Genomic DNA, 17,824 nt, shown 5'->3' on the forward strand with positions numbered 1-17,824 from the left:
TCAAATTTTCCCATGAAATTTCATAATTCTCCTCTCTAAAATTCCTAAAACATACTTAAATTCCCAAACCCTACTGACTTTGACATGAGTGATTTTCCAAGTCATTTCCACCTTGTTCTAGCATGTTGGAATTTTATTTTTCTCCACTTTATTTATTTTTTCGTCATTTTGTTGCCACATTTTCTTCTAGTCTTAGGAAAAGTGGGTTTTGAGGGTCTATAAATGATTTTTCACCTCTCAAAGTGTGTCTTAGCAGAAATTTGAGGTGTTGAGGTCTAATTTTGATTAGTCATATTCCCTACAACTTCTCTAGACATTACTTATTACAATTTATATAAAAAATTTATTAAAAATCCCATCTTGTAGGAATTTTTAATAATTTAAAAAATGACACCTAGACCTAATCAAATTCCGCGAAATTTTACCAGTGATCTAACATAGTAATATACATTGACTCTAGACACTAGGATTCACCAAAGGTCTTACCATCAAGCGCACTCCAACTTTGGAGGTATATCTGGGAGAAAAAACTCAATTAATTATTAAGCGCTCAAAAACACAAATAATTGATTAAGTAAAAAAAGCTCCCTAGAGTGAACTCACTTGATATCAAAGTTCTAAGCTACCTAGCCCTGTTACATGGCTTTATTTCATCATGCTAGCATCACATTTACAATATCCCTGCAGGGCTGCGGAATCTGAGAATAATGAAGAAAAAGAGAGAGAAGGGGCTTAGAAGCCATAATGAAATTTGGAACTTTGTAAGTGAAGGAATGCTTTGAAATATCCTTGGGCATGGAGTCTTCAAGTTCACTTTAGTGGGCAACACAACCCATGTCCTAGGCACCTTAACCATAGTTATCTAGACCACCAGAGAAGTATATTGGCACTCACAGGTGAAGCGTTGAGAGCCTTGGGTCTCCAAGTAACAGTAGCACATCACACATGACCCTGAGCACTTCCTGCACCTAGGACGTTCTACCAATTTGCATTGGATTTGATGATTCTTTAGGATGACACACCTAGACCTAACATGCCCCCAGGCCGACCTTAGCACCATATGAGGGATGGAAGCTGATTTAGGGCCCAGATGAGGATGGTCTAACTTTTAGAGACTTTGGAGGGCTAGTGGCACCTGGAAAGCCCCCAATGTTGGAGCAAAGATGGACACCTTTCACGGTTGGAGACCCAAGAGACCCCTTAATGGTGTCTGTTACCCACCACCTGTGGGTAGTATGCACAGTAGAATTTTTTCTCTTAGATGGTCCTCAGTCGACAACCAATAGCTCCTTGCAGCCCCTAGATAGCTCGATGTGTCATTTTCTCTGCCACCTGAGCCAACCATGTGGTCCTTCGCCCATCTGTTATGAATGTATGTTTGAAGGTGGGTGCCAACCCCAAAGGTATGGCTTTTCATTGGTATAGTTGAGTAATTTTCCTTACTTGTCATGGGCACTTTTGAGCATGAATTGGTGGGGGGGATTTGGCAAAGAGAGTGGGTTAGGATTGTATTCTTGTCGCCATTGCTCGATTTCGTGGTTACCCTTGAATCCTGTTCCTGCAGGATCTCCTTACTGACCATTTGGCTTTTGGGTTGGCACTACATGGGAAATCCCGATTTTGGTTGCATGGTCCCGCTTCCCGATACCACCTACATCACTCCCGTTCCACTCATTTTAGCCCCATTCATCTATTTTCCCATCTGGGTCCACATAGGGTTAGCCTCCCCCTCCCCTTGTCCACACCTTGGGTTGGGCCTGGAACGATGCCCCAGAGGTTGATGCAGCTAAAAAGAAAAGAAAAAGCATAATTTGGCCACTCTCAATAGGAAATGTACCACAAAATGCAAAAGATGGTCGGGACATACAAATTTAGCGCGTGGGCAAAAGCCAAACATGAGCTCTACCCCTTATCCATGGCCATCACCCTGGTTCCTATGGGCCCTAGATGAGCCCCCTCTATCATTAAGGAACCCATGATTGTCCCAACCCCTGGTGGGCGATGAACCGCCCCACCTTAAGAGGGTATCCACTGCTACATATACGCATCATGCTCTCATCCCTTGGAATCAATAAAAGGCAAAAGACACATGAAGAAGGGTTGAAAAACAAAGGTCGGGTTAATTCATATACCACGATTTGCTCCCTCCTACACTTACATACCTAGATGTGGGTTTCTCTTATTCTAGCTACCCATGAACCTTGACATGTGGTCTGGATGATTCCCTTGATCCCCACTTCATTCCATTATTATATCATTTGCCACCTACCACTTAAAGGATGTACCATAGACATGTCACTCCTTTTAGAGGTTGAAACCACCTAATAGGGTCATTGGTTAACCCCCTATTGAGCTTGGAGACGCTTGTACATGCCAAAGGCCACTATGGAAGGGCATGCCACCATGAAGTGCCCCATTGATCCCATGACTTGTAAGATTTATTACTTGAGTATTCTAATGAGTTGTTGTATTAGAGGGCATGGGGACGCATTGGATCTATTGCAGAGGGTTGCAGGTGGGTCTTCATTTGGGGCTTGGTCACCCTATATGGGGTTCTAGCCCTCCACAGGGCCACTTTGGCACTTGTAGGGTGAGCGTTGAGAGCCATGGGCCTCTACCATAGCATATATTACTTCATGGATCCACAACACCGATCATTGTTTGCTTGTGTTCCTCCTTTTGGATAAGGATGATGCACATGGTTCACCATGTCCAACTGGCTCCACACTTGCACCATACATTTGACAGATGTTCCAGGGCTTAGAGGATATCTCCCGCTACAGAAGGAGGGCATATCACCATCCTAGCCCTTACATATGGTCTACAAGCATTTTCGATCCACTTGGAGACCCATGAGGATGTTCTTGTGCCCCCACACCCACTTGGGAGCACCACAGGTTCTTTCTTGGAAAACAAGGTGCCAAGCCGTTGTCCACTATGATGGGAGTCCATTTCTACATCATGGCACCCCTTGGACTTCAGTAGGCCTTCTCAAAGGCCCAATGACTCACTTTATTGATCATTTGGCCCTCTTGAGAGGCTTATTCATGTATTATTGAGCTATTTGGTGGGCTTGTCACCAAAAATATTGTTATTATGCACATTATTTTATTTTAGGGGCTCAATTAGGCCAATTTAGCTAAATCAAATTCATTAGAGAGTGTATAAATAGAAGTGAGATGATTCATTTTGATCATCATCACTTGGATTGGGTTATTCTCTCTTGTGAGATTTTCACTATACCTTTTGGAGGACGAGTTTGGATCATATGGATGAATTTTGATGTTTGGTTATCTCTCTTTGTCTTGGAGCTTCTCTATGGCATATATTGATGATTGGATATACTCTTTAATACATGTAAGTACTCTTTTAATGCTATTCTTGTTATTTACTTTGTCACATGCATGTTGTTGGGATTTTCACTATACTAGGCTGAAATTTACTGCTTTTTCTTATGCGAAATTGTGGAAATTGTGATATTTTATAGTGATGCATCATGTCATGGGCCATGTATGATTGAGTGAATGTTCCTAGAGATGATTTGGGTTAAATACATCTTGATAAATCACCAAATATTGCAAGTCGAAGTATAAAGATTGTGAAATAGCTGTTCTCATGCCCTAATGCCATTCAAAGTTGTTTTAAAGGCCTCGTTGATTGAGTGAATCCATTCCAAATATTAAAATTCTCCTTGACTCCATCTCTCTCAAAGGACAAGGCACTAATCCTCCTTTGGTGATCATTTTCAATGTTTATTCTTTACACCTCCCTCTTTTTCTAGGCTTAGCCTACATAGGTCACCTAGGGCTTTAATTATCTCACAATCTGGCCATCCAAACACTTCGAGTTATGGTACACAACTGCGCCGAGGTTTGCCACAGAGGCCCTCCACATTTGAAGCAAATTTGACAGTGGGATCTCGAGATATATCAAGCTCTAGATCAAGGACCGTTTCTTGCCCTAGGTTTCCCTTAGCTAGTGACCTCGTTTGGATCATTGCATTCTATTTCAAGAAGACTTGCCCATTGATCCTCTTCTCTTCCATAATTAGGTCAAGCCTCTTCTTGAGTGACCAATTCCATATACTTCACCTAATTTTGAGTCCACTTGGTCCTGTGTGGTCCTGCAACTTTATAACTCCAATTCTGCAAAGATCACATAAAGACCAAGTATCCATAAGGATTTCTAGGCTTAGGGAACATCTCTTCAAGATACATTCCCAAACCCTTGCCTCAAGAATCCTTTTAGCCCTTCCTAAAGAGCCCACCACCTTGCTTCCCAAGCAAGAAAGCCATACAATTTTGTCTCTCTTGTGAATAGGCCTTGGGAATCACCTTTCATCCTTCCATCGATATATTCATCATTGTGATTCCTCATATATCGGGTCTCCTCCCATCAGTGAAAGCTCATAAAGAGAAGGGAGCCTTAGTCGAGGTGATAGTGGGCTATCGCTCCATCATTGCCCTCGACCTAGTAGTTGCTCTATAGGATCCCCTCCTAGTACCCCTAATAGTTTGAGTGGTAACAATGCCCCGACTGGATTTTGGGGGATCAAAGAGAGCCATTGATGGAAATTTGAGGGCCAACCCTCAAATGATGATTTTTAGATGCTACTACACCACGCTTGACGGCTTGTAGCATCGACGCTTGACATTTGGAGCACTCTTCATGCATGACATCAAATATAGAAGGCTAACGGATCACACGTGTGGGCTTACTTCTGCATTTTAGGTCAAATCGAGTGGGTTGGCTTGTAACCCAAGGCATTTTTATAGTTTTACTTGTCATTAGGGGCTTGTAGGCTAACTATTAGAACTTATCCTCCTCATATAAATAGAGGAGAGGGTCATTGTTATTCATCATCATCTCTTGGACTATTTCGACCCTCCTCAAAGAGATTTCGACCTTCTTGTTTTTTCGTGAAGATGTGATCTATGGAGTATTCTTGTTCATTGGAACTACTTTCTTGAATTTGGAGAAGTTGTCTTGGATCAATAAAGGATTGTTTATGCATATTGTCTTGTAAGTGAGCTTATTTATTGAAAATTTCTGATTTTATGTCTAATGTACGGAATAGATTAATTATCTAGGGTTTTTTTGTTGTACCCTAAGTTGTTGAAAATTAATTGCATAGAAACTAGGTCTCATTATTGTATGCATTACTCATGTATAATATGTGAATGGCAACCCCCTTAGTGAATCTTGAATATAGCTCTCCCAAGCTACCTTGATCCTTCACAAAGACAATAGTTAGGGTTTGTTCTAGGGCATCAAACATCCTTACTCGTATAAATGCCCATTTCGGTTTATAGGCAAAAGGGTATTAACATGTATACGATGTATGCATATGATAGCTACATAAACATACATCGCATGCCTTGCACTAGTATACTTATTAAATAATTATGGGAGATGTTCAAATACCTAAATTATTTAAGAAGGGGAGTATTACCAAAAATTATTTCAATTTCGTTAATAAAAATATGTACAAATATTCATTTTATTTAAGTATTATAATTTAAAAATCTTAAAAGTTAAAATTATAAATTTAATGTAACAAACATTTGATATATCTATATGGATAAATATTCATATTATTTAAATATTATAATTTAAAAAGTTAAAGTATTATAATTTAAAATTTAAAGTTAAAATTAAATCTAACATAAACAATCAACAACCTTCTGTTAACACACACATATCTCACCTTGAGGAAACACGTAAAGCAGTTGGCTAGTACAGGTAATTGGATGGAGACGGTGGAAGAGGGCGATGACCGCCTAAGAAGAGGTATTTATCCGAGTACATAGAGACCAAGTGGGGGGAGAAGAGAAAAAGAAATTGGGAGAGTTGTTTCCGGAGGCATCAATAAGGAAATTACAACAAAGAATCACAGACATAGTGTGGATCACTGAGCCTTGGTTGTTCTTGATGCTTTTGGGCACGGGGGCCAAAGTGCTCAAATTCTGAAGTATCTTGGAGCTGGGTATTGAGGTTGTGCCTAGTTTGGCAAGGAGGTTTTGGTCATTGTTGCTAATAGGAGCAAATTTGGAGCTACATTAGATTAGGGTCGACTTCAAACATGGATGCCAGGTATGTATGAGTGAATTAAATCGATAAATTCCGTTTAAATTGCAAATGTTAAATTCTGGATGAATTTAGGAATTTAATTTGCAATTTAATTTTGGTTTGGGCATTACAACTCGTTTGCAAGTCATAACTTATCTTAAGAATCCATAGACTCCATTCACCAAAGGACTAGGCACTGACCTTGTCTAGTTGGTGATCAAGTCATCTTTTATCCATAAATTAAAATCACTTCTCTCTCTTCTCTAATTCGACCCTCTTAAGGCCAAGCGGCCCAATCAGGGCTTAGCGCGAATTAGCTAGGAAGAGGAATTTTGGTCTTGGAAAGTCTCAACATCAAGGGTTATAGTGGTTGCCCCAAAATCATTCCCCTTGGTGGCCATTCTTTCCATTTTCATCTATAATTTCTCTTGCCCTAGTGGTTTGCCTTAACATAAAACCCTAATTTGGTTAAAGGTTCAACTTGAGGGCTTGTTGGAGGTCTCATGTACCTTTTCCTTGCTAATACTCACTTTTGGAAGCCTTTTCTTTACACCTTGACCTTGGGACATTATTACTCAAACCCCAGGTCTAGCATGCCCTACTTTTGGCTCGTCTAAGGGAAGCACATTGCCTCCTCTCCATCACTTGAGCCTTGTCCTTAAGTTGAGTCGTCCCTTAGAAGCCTTTTAGTCACCTTACACCTTTAAGCATAAAATATTTCTTAGATGACCTATCTATCGGGACTCTTCACATTGGTGCAAATCCATAAAGAGTATGGGGTAGTAGCTTTGGTGACAGTGGGCTACTACCTTATTGTTAAGTTATGGTATGTTCTATGCTTATAACAGTTTACTTCTTTTTCTTATTATATTCCACAGATTAGCAATCACATGTGCATAAAGTAAAGTGCAGATAGAACATTAAACGATTGACAGAAAACAAGCCAAGACGAGACACAAGATGTGGCGGCTAGCCAGGGACAAACCCCACAATGTGTGGGGAAACCCTTTGATCAAATCTTCTTTTATCGTCAATAATTCAGTAGAGAGAAATAGTACAATAAATCTGATTTATATCAGCAGTAGCAAACCCTAGATCAGCAGTGTCAGCATTAGCGGCGTCATCATCAAAACTAGGGCAGTCGATATCTCACAAACCGACTGTCGGATCGACTTGATTCCACCACCAAAAGTTGCAGCCTTCAAAGGAGGTTCAGATGAACCTACAACGCAGTTCAGATGAGGAGATCTTCTGGTCCACGCAGGTCAAACTTCACTTCTGCAGTTGCAGCGTCAGTTTCAACAGCGTCCTTCAAACTAGGGCAGTCGATATCTTGCAAATCGTCCGTCGGATTGACTTGATTCCACCACCAAAAGTTGCGGCTTTCAGAGGAGGTTCAGATGAACCTACAACGCAGTTCAGATGAGGAGATCTTCTGGTCCACGCAGGTCAAACTTTACTTCTTCAGTTGCAGCTTCAGTTTCAGCAGCTTCCGGCTTCACATGTGTGAGGGAGAGACCCTTTTTTGCGCAGTAGAGAAGAGACTCTTTTCTGCGAAGTAGAGAGAGAGATGTGATGAGATGAGTGAGTGCAAATGAGGAAAAGTCCTCTTGTATTTATACACAACTGATGATGTTTGAATAGATGTGACTATTGCGCTTCTGAGCCTATATGAGTTGTAGGTCAGCTTGATAATAATTCCATAATCAAAATAAATTCATTTCTCCATGAACAATTATCAGAATCAGATGATCTTTAGATCAATCCTACACCTCTGGACGAGAGGAATCTAATGAACATATTATTAGCCATGAATAAGATGACCCACATGAAGTTTGGCCCTAGTTGCCGATTTTAACGCTCCCTCTCAACTAGGGAGAACTTCATCTGCAATCTGTCTATCGGTCGTTACTATTCATCCATCAAATGCACTGCCCTGTACAACCTGACCCTTGCCCTGCTCTGCTCTATTCTGCCTATTCTGCTTTGTCTTGTTCTACCCTGTACTAATTTGTACGGCTCTGCTTTGTTATGCTCTGCTCTGCTTTTGTCCGAATTATGAAGAAGAAGAAATGATCGAGGATGTATCATACTGACTCAAAGTCATTCTCAGAGTATGTACCACTAGTCCCAGACCAGTCTCAACCTACCCGAAGTCAGCGTCATAGTGAGTACAACTCCTACCACTGGTCCCAGACCAGTAACATCTTCCACTGACTCAAAGTCAGTCTCAAAGTGCGTATCACTGGTCCCAGACCAATAACAATCGACCCGAAGTCAGTGTCATAGAATGTACCACTCCTACCACTGGTCCCAGACCAGTATTGTTGATCCTAGATCAATGGAGGTCATCTTAACGTAGGGAGTACGGTAGATACAACAATGCGTCCATCGGTACTACTATGGTCCCTAACTTCATTTCGCTGCTCATTGATCAGATGAGAGGTACTTCCCATGAGTCCCAGACTGCATGGGTAGGATGTCTCGACAGGAGAAATTAATCAATCCCGTCCTCACAGGAGAACACATCAATCCTGCTACAATCGCCATGGAGAATACATCAATCCAGGCCGCCATGGAGAACACATCAATCCTGCTACAATCGCCGTGGAGAACACATCAATCCAGGCCTCACAGGAGAACACATCAATCCTGCTACAGTCACCGCGGGGTGTACATGTATACCACTAGGGGATAGTGAATCATCCTGTGGTCATATGTCGCTCCAAGAAGTACCCCGCACCCCCCTGGAGCTCGCAGAGCTCAATGCATCATACATGACCCTCATCGGAGGGTCTTTGAACAACTCCAAGTTGTTCTCGGAAAGTCAGAAATTTTACTTTCCCAAGGGGTTTTGTCAGAATGTCGGCGACCTGTTCATCTGTACCGATATGTTGGAGCCTTATAGCTCCCAGCTGCACCATATCTCGAATATAGTGGTATCTGATATCGATATGCTTGGAGCGATCATGAAATACGGGATTTTCTAACAAACGAATAACACTCTGGTTGTCATAAAGGATCACGGTGGTATCCAATGTAAATCCAAATAGCTCACTGAAGAGCTTTTGCAACCAGACTGCCTCACAGGAGGCCATGCTAGTAGTAATATACTTTGCTTCGGCGGTGCTCAAGGCCACCGACTTCTGCTTCCTGCTCATCCAGGATATCGAAGCAGATCCCAAGGAGAAACAACACCCGGAAGTGCTCTTATTGTCCTCCACATTGCCTGCCCAATCAGCATCTGTGTATCCAAATAGTCTCACATCTTCGGCAGTGTATCTTAACCCATAAGTGATTGTGCCACGAAGATATCTCAACAAATTCTTGGCACCAATCCAATGTATGTGGTGGGGTTCAACCATATGTTGACTCAATGTGTTGACTGCGAAGCATATATCTAGACGGGAGTTCATTAAGAACATTAATGCTCCGACGAGTTGCCAATACTCGGTAGCATTTCGTAATATAGGTCCAGTAGCAATACCGCTTAACTTCTTGAAGTCAAGATCCATCGGGGTAGTTACAGGCTTGTAGTCTACCATACTAAATCTTTCCAATATCTTCACCACATATTTTCCTTGAGATAGGAAAATTTCCCTTGGCTTTTGCCAGACTTCAAGTCCTAGGAAATAGTGCATCAGTCCTAGGTCCATTTCAAATTCAGAAGCCAACTCCCTCTTACATTTGAGAATGAGAGGGTCTGCACCTGTTAGAAAGAGGTCATCCACATATAGCACCAGTATGAGAGGTTTGTCATCTTCAACCTTAAAGTAAAGGTTAGGATCGACTTCACTCCTAGTGAATCCTAGCTTCATCAAGTCGCTGTCGATCCTCTCATACCATGCTTGGGGTGCTTGCTTCAACCCATAGAGAGCCTTCTTCAACCTGCATACATGAGATTTTTGATCATAAATCTCAAATCCTTCGGGTTGCTCCATGTAGACCTCTTCTTTGATCGAGCCGTGCAGGAACGCGGTCTTGAAATCCATCTGATGTAGGTTCCATCCTTATGAAGAGGCAAGGGCTATGATCGAGCGGATGGTCGTATATCTGGCAACAGGTGCAAATATCTCATCATAGTCTATACCTTCCTTCTGGGAGAAACCACAAGCAAGAAAACGAGCCTTATACTTTTCCGTACTTCCATCCGCTGCATGCTTTATCTTGTAAGGCCATTTGGAAGTAACAACTGTCTTGTCCTGGGGTCTGGGAACTACTTCCCAGACATCATTTTTCATAATATACTCATATCCTTCGGTCATAGAATCCTTCTATACTTGATGCTTGACGGCATCTGAGAATGATGAAGGCTCATTTTGTATGATTGTGCTCATGATGGCCAGGTATCTCTGATACCTGTTAGGTTTCTTACTTTCAAGGAAGGTTCCTTGGGGTGCAGCATGTCCTTCAGCATCATCAAGTATCCCCCTAAGCCATGAAGGCCTCTTCTTAGAAGAGGAAGGCTCAGGTGGATAAATAGGATCCATGGGTTCCTCCACATCAGGCATTGTTACATCATCTACCCATAGAGACAGCTTCCACAATTGTACGGTTCTTCCTTTCCGCCACACCATTCTGCTCAGGCGTATGTGGTGTTGATCTGATAATCACCCTATGAGTGACCTCAGTTAAGATTTATTAAACAAAAGGTATTATAGACTCATGTGCTGGTGTGTGCTCTGTGTTATTGAAACAACGGATCGATCAGATTGCCAATACACAGACATTTTGAATGGAAAGACAACAGAGAAATACAGTAAGCAACACAAAGACACAAACAATTTTAATAAGGAGTTCACCCTATTCTCTAGGGTTACGTCTCCAGTCCAGCTTCAGTGGTGGCCTTGTTTTATTATGTCTTTGAGCAGGGTAATTACAATGCAGGGACTCAATATGAGTTCTCCTGAAGCAGAGTTTGCTTGGCAGGGTGGTTCTTGGATTCCCCAAGCCACTCGGAGTACACAGACTCTTGTTCTTCCTACCAGCTCTGTGACCCTCGGTCTACAATGGAAAGAGCCAACTGTGATGCTCAATCCGGACAGATTCCTCTATGGGAAGGCTTGAATCTTCAAGCTCTCTGGTGCTCGATGCTGCCTGTGGTTAGCTCGGCCCTCTGTCTCCTCTGCTTGGCTTTACTGCTCTCTGTGCTCAGTCCTCCTCTCAGGGTTCACTGTTCACTGTCTCTCTTGGTCTCTTGGACTCTTCGATCTGAATCTCCCTCTTTTGATCTGAATCCTGTTCACTATCTCTGTTCGTGGCTTTAACCATTCGGCCTCCAGGCCTGTTCGGCGTCAGCATAACGCTCAGGAAGTAGCCACGTGTCTCCATCGGAACTGCGCCAGCCCGCTTGTCGATTCGTTGCTTTCTCCACCGTGGCGGTCAACGGATTCCAAATCCTCTTAAATCGCGGCTTAATCCCCTGTCAATTCCGCTCTGTCTATCGGGCGCAATCTCAGCCGTCCGATCTGGGCTCCTCCAGATCCAACGTCATTCGCACGTCGAGCGTGGTTGACTTGTGCGACCGATAACGTGCGATCGCGGCTGTTTTTCTCTCTCCTCCGCTGCCACACATCGATCGCTGAGGGTGCTTGCTCCGTTTCTTTCCAAAACCTCTTACTGTTCAAGGGCACCCCGGGTAAAACCGCCGGTTTCCAGGTCGTGGGTCCCACCTTCGTACGATGGCGCTTTTTCCGCTTTTCCGCCCACGGTCCTCTGGCTCCCAACGTGACCGAGTGCTTGAGCCCTACCATTTCAGCCTTGTTTTCCCAGCGATGTGCGTTACGAAAATCAGCTCCTTTTCCCGATCCAGGGCTCCTAGGGGCTATTTTGACCTCCTGCGCAGTCTCCATGGGCCTCGGTCCGCGCGCTTTGATCGAGGTCCTCGTCGTTCCACGCCGGCTGCCATGGCCACTGGTTCAGAGTGTTTTCGATTGTTGTTTTGGATTCTTCAAGGATCTGTTTGACCTCTTTTATTCACGGTTCTATGACAATTGTTTATGGATTCGATTCGAATCAGGTGTAGTAGTCTCCCTCTTAATGCCAGCCTCAGATATGCCTGAGTGAACCAACTGTAATATATCGGAGGTCTTGCTTAGGCTTGAGGGGAATGGTCCCCTTTTGAGCTTTTCTTCGGCACATCCCGGACATACACCTTCTTTCTCTACTTGGAAATCGGGCATCCCTGTTACCATCTGTCTTACATCGGGTAGAGCTTTGTAATGAAGGTGGGAAAACCTCTGATGCCAAAGTTCAGACTGAAGAGTTGCGTCTCGAGACATGACACCTAGCGGACCTGATATAAAGAATCAACTTGAAACCCATGAGTGAAAGCATCTTTAACATTATTTTTCCATATACGTACCTTGCCATCGCTGAAGGTTACCTTGTAGCCTTTGTCTTCCATTGCCGAGATCGATACCAGGTTCCTTTTGAGATCAGGTACATATAATACATCTTGTAAGTGGATCGTATTACCTTGATTCAATTTGAGAGAAACATTGCCTACACCTTTCACGGGGTATTTCATGTCATCTCCAAGGTCAATTTCCACTTTAGTTTCTTTCTCTACTAGATTATGGAGTACTTCTTTGTAACCAGTGAAGTGTCTTGAGGCACCACTATCAATGAGCCAAATTCCCATTGAGTCCGAAGGAGCAGAGGTAGATAGAGTAGCTGGTAGATAATATTCAGCCTGCTTATTGTCAACAGTGTCAGATTCATACCTGGAATTTCTAGCCTTTTTGAATGGTTGTCCTCTTCCTTGATTTCCAACATTCCTTTTACCTTTGCTATTGAATTTTCCATCCCTTCGATTACCATGAGAGGGATTTTGATCATCGTCATGGTGAGAGTCCTTTCTATCAGGGCATTCCCTTGCATAGTGACCTGCTTTATTGCAAATGTAACATCGTCCTTTTCTTCCACCCTTAGGTCCAACCTTTCTTTTTGATTTAGTCCCAGAATTATTTCTTTTCTTAGCATGAGAAGAAAAGGCAGCAGGAGGACCTTTAAGCATGGGCATTTATTGCTCTTCTACCCTTGTTTCTTCTTGAATGTATCTAGCCATTCATTCCTCGAAACTAGGAATTACATTATGTTCAGAAGAGTAGTCTTGAACACGTACCATTCGGATGGTAATCCTCCAAGAGTTGTGAGTGCCATTTCTCTGTCAGTAATAGTCTTCCCAATAGATAGGAGATCGTTCTTGATCTCGGTGATTCTTAAGAAGTATGCTTGCATGCTCTCATCTTTACCCTTCTTGATTTCCCTCAGCTTATTTCTAAGAAACAAAACTTGATTTTCATCATTAACTTTAAATAAACTCACCAGTCTATCGTAGATTTCCTTGGAGGTGTCCAGTTCAGAGATGCAGGCCACCAAGTGCTTGTCGATAGAGTCCCGGATGATCTCCTTTGTTTTGAATTCTTTGTTTTTCCATTTGTTCCAGGCAGTAGTGGATGCATTTGATGGAGGCTCAACAATATTGCCTCTTACATGGTCCAACACTCCTTGATCTTCTAGGGTTAGATCGATAGACATCTTCCATCCGTGATAGTCAGCTTTCTCACGGAGCTTGTCTTTGGCAGGAAAGAGTGTTGAGGACCCCGTAGTTCTTTTAGGATAGCCTTGCCAATCTTCTCTTCGGTGATTGCTCTTGCTCTTGCTCGGGCTTTGTCTTCACCTCAGCTCTGATACCATGTTAAGTTTTGGTATGTTCTATGCTTATAACAGTTTACTTCTTTTTCTTATTATATTCCACAGATTAGCAATCACATTTGCATAAATTAAAGTGCAGATAGAACATTAAACGATTGACAGAAAACAAGCCAAGACAAGAGACACAAGATGTGGCAGCTAGCTAGGGACAAACCCCACAATGTGTGGGGAAACCCTTTGATCAAATCTTCTTTTATCTTCAATAATTTAGCAGAGAGAAATAGTACAATAAAACTTATTTATATCAGCAGTAGCAAACCCTAGATCAGTAGCATCAGCATTAGCGGTGTCATCATCAAAACTAGGACAGTCGATATCTCACAAATCGACCGTCGGATCGGCTTGATTCCACCACCAAAAGTTGCAGCCTTCAGAGGAGGTTCAGATGAACCTACAACACAGTTCAGATGAGGAGATCTTTTGGTCCACGCAGGTCAAACTTCACTTCTGCAGTTGCAACTTTAGTTTCAACAACTTCCTTCAAACTAGGGTAGTCAATATCTTGCAAACCGTCCGTCGGATTGACTTGATTCCACCACCAAAAGTTGTGGCTTTCAGAGGAGGTTTAGATGAACCTACAACGCAGTTTAGATGAGGAGATCTTCTGGTCCATGCAGGTCAAACTTTACTTCTGCAGTTGTAGCTTGAGTTTCAGCAGCTTCCGGCTTCACGTGTGAGGGAGAGACCCTTTTCTGTGTAGTAGAGAAGAGACTCTTTTCTGCGTAGTAGAGAGAGAGAGATGTGATGAGATGAGTGAGTGAAAATGAGGAAAAGTCCTCTTGTATTTATACACAACTGATGATGTTTGAATAGATGCGATTGTTGGGCTTCTGAGCCTACAGGAGTTGTAGGTCGGCTTGATAATAATTCCATAATCAAAATAAATTCATATCTCCATGAATACTTATCGGAATCGGATGATCTTTAGATCAATCTTACACCTATCGACGAGAGGAATCTAATGAACATATTATTAGCCATAAATAAGATGACCCACATGAAGTTTGGCCCTAGTTTCCAATTTTAACACTTATTGTTGTCACTTGGTCTAGCGATTGCCTTTTACATGCCCCTCCACTGTGCCTGCTAGATTTTGCGACAACAGTTATAAATGATAAAAGTTCATATCTAATGTCATAGCACGCTTACAAACAAGTTAGAATTATGAACACCATTTCTAAGCTAGGAAACAACACATGGACCCATGCAAACTGAGGAAAATCATCATGGAGTCATATCGGCTAGCACACATGAGATAAAGTGTGTAGGGTGCAGGAACTGATATACCACTATAGGATTAATTTGAAGAGCACGTGTATGATGGAATGCAAAAGAGAAGCAAGCCTGGATCTAAGAAGTTGGAACAAGGACCTTGTCAATGCAGCAACATCACGCCCAAAAGATTGTGTTCTATGGTAGTTACCTTGAAGGGGCAACACTTGCAATTGAGAGACTCTTTTGAGTATACTTGTCATGATTGCACACAAGTGTAGTTTATAATATATGAATAGTTATTTGATCCCCTTGTATATATGTTATTATTCTAATAAATGACAAAATAGCTGTTGATAGTCTACAATCTGAACATCTATGTTATCTCCTAAAGTGTTTCCTTCATTTGATAAACCCTTATATTTTTCCATTTTATATCTTCTTGCATTGTCATTAGCTTAGATTTGTTACTATTTTAGGAAATGTGCTAGGCATTCCATATTTTGCTATTTGCACTGATTATACTATTGAGTAATATTTACCTGTCTTGTGCCATGAGTTGACCTTAATATAATTTTATTTCATATCATTCCAATTCTTTTATCTTCTTTGCATTTCTCAATGTGCCTTGCGATTGTGCAACTTGAGGGTTGTGTTGAGGCTTGAACTTACTATAGGACTTTTTGTCTAAATGAAAGTGGACTTCACGGTAATGTCCACAAAAAATTTAAGATGTTTTTTGTCTTGCAATTGTCGATTGAATTTTTTCTTGCTGTTTTGGGCCTTTTAGAATTATTGCTTGTGTGAGGAGAAGCGTGAACATTTTGGGTCTGGAAGGTGTATATCTGACCTTAAGGATGATGAAGAATATCCTAGGTGCCATTGATTATGAACCTCTTCCATGAAGGATTACTCATCAGAGTTCCTTCAGTCCGGACTATTCTCTAGAAGACATTCTTCAGCAGCAACTTGATAATTTTTTGAAGTTCATACTTCTGAGGACATGGAGGACTAGCTCTGTCCTGTCTCACTGCTGGATTTAAATCTGTCTGCATTCCTGATATCTTTTGTATCACCAATGGCACTACTGTTTTGGTCAGGAAATCTTTTGAACTTTTGTATTTTCTTTTCTTTTATTGGAGTTACTCTTTTCTACACCTTCCTGTTGGCTTTTGTTCTGGCTGATGTACTCCAGTGCCATTGACCTGTTCTGGTCATACTAGGCAATAATATAATTTGAACTTCAATTTCATTTTCTTACAAAAATTGATCTTTCAGTGATGCTTATGTGTTGATATGCTCTTTACTTCATTGACGCAAAGAGAGAGCATCTCTAATATGGTTGTAGTTTATGAAGTTTTAAATAAGCAGTCTTTCAAAAGGTTTGTTAGTTTATATTAGTGTGATGGGAGGTTTAATTGGCCATAGCTTATTCTGTAAAGAAATTGGTATCTAAGATTTCTTTACCTAATACAATATTTGAACACCTCCTATTGGCATTGAAAATATTTTTTTAAACATTTGTGGATTTTGTGACAAATTATCATTTTGAAGCATTTTATGACCTGGATTTTGTGTTGTTTTCCTTGTAGAAACATCAAATTCAGCAGGCCTGAACCAAGGTCATGGTTTGGTCCTAATGGCCAATATGTGAAGGAGTTACCATGCCCAAGTTGCAGGGGCAGAGGATACATGCTTTGTTCAGAGTGTGGGATGGATCGCTCCAGACCAGCATGTACACAATGCCATGGAAAAGTACGTTTTTATTTGTATCTGCTCAATTATAAATTTGATTGTTTCCCATGTATCTTTTACTCTATTTACATTGAATGCTATTTTTCTATTACTTGTTTGGGTAAAAAAGTTTCATTCAGAATGTTCAATTCCTAGCCAATGGTTTGAATTGATTTAAGAATGCATCAAAAACCCAGTCCTCATAAAATAGCCGGCAAATCATAGTAGCCAAAATCTGTCTCAAAATGTAGTTTAAAAGAAAACCATGTTACCCTTTTCTGGTTCCCACAACTATAATTTTATCCTTTTTTTTTTCAAAATTTAGGGGTCTGTTCCTCATGCTGATGATTCACCAGTGCTGAAAACTTGAATGAGAGATTTCTTTGGGACTGAAGTTTTACTTTCTTGATCTACAGCTATAATAAATAGTAAATACTATTACTAAAGTAACCTTTGAATGGACTCCACTTGTGCCACCTTTCTCGACTTTTTAGACAGACAATGGCATCATTGCATCCCATAAGGACGTGCCTCTTATGGGATTGTCAATTTCTGTAGGAATCTAATATCTTACACCAGAATGGAAGATTTAAGTAGCCTACCCTTACATTTTTGGAACTGCATATATATTTGTTGTACATATCAAATCCCATCTCGGAATGGTATCATTGTTAAATATGCTGCTATCATAAAATACTTCAGAATTCAAATTTAGGACAGTGGTGAAATTAGAGGGTTGGTGAGCAAACCAAGAGGCCTTAAGGCCTAGTTGATGGCTAGCTTGACTTCCAATGAATTTGGCCACTTGCAACCACCAAGTTAGTTCTAATTTCGCTGCAAAATCACAATGTTAGCCCACTAAAACAATGCAAAACCTAGAGATGACTGAATACAGGACTAGGGGAAGGGCTAGAAGGCTAGAAAACCCCAAGACTAGGGCTAGAAATGAAAAATGAGGGGCTAGAAGGGAAAAACAAGGGCAGAGACCAAGGGAAAAGGGGAAGATGAGGTAAGCGCAAACTAGCCCTTTAAGTGATCCGGATTTAAACAGGAACGCAACAAATTACAGAGATAACCATATACACAAAGA

General features: G+C 41.5%; 1 protein-coding gene across 6 annotated transcripts in view; it reads left to right on the forward strand.

The window, feature by feature from the left end:
- The window catches only part of LOC149228817 (zinc knuckle (CCHC-type) family protein), a 271,885-nt gene that overhangs the window by 38,932 nt on the left and 215,129 nt on the right, over window positions 1-17,824 (forward strand). For all 6 annotated transcript variants that reach the window (XR_016247899.1, XR_016247897.1, XR_016247896.1 and 3 more), the window contains exon 3: window positions 16,593-16,755. Coding sequence is in view for 2 of the 6 variants with exons in the window: in XM_089378382.1 (XP_089234508.1) it covers window positions 16,593-16,755 (163 nt within the window). In the remaining 4 variants the exon portion in view is untranslated. The remainder of the gene's footprint in view (window positions 1-16,592; window positions 16,756-17,824) is intronic.

Source organism: Pinus tabuliformis, chromosome J, assembly GCF_031772625.1.
Source record: "Pinus tabuliformis cultivar Carrire ecotype Pingquan chromosome J, CPIR1, whole genome shotgun sequence".
Classification (NCBI taxonomy): domain Eukaryota; kingdom Viridiplantae; phylum Streptophyta; class Pinopsida; order Pinales; family Pinaceae; genus Pinus; species Pinus tabuliformis.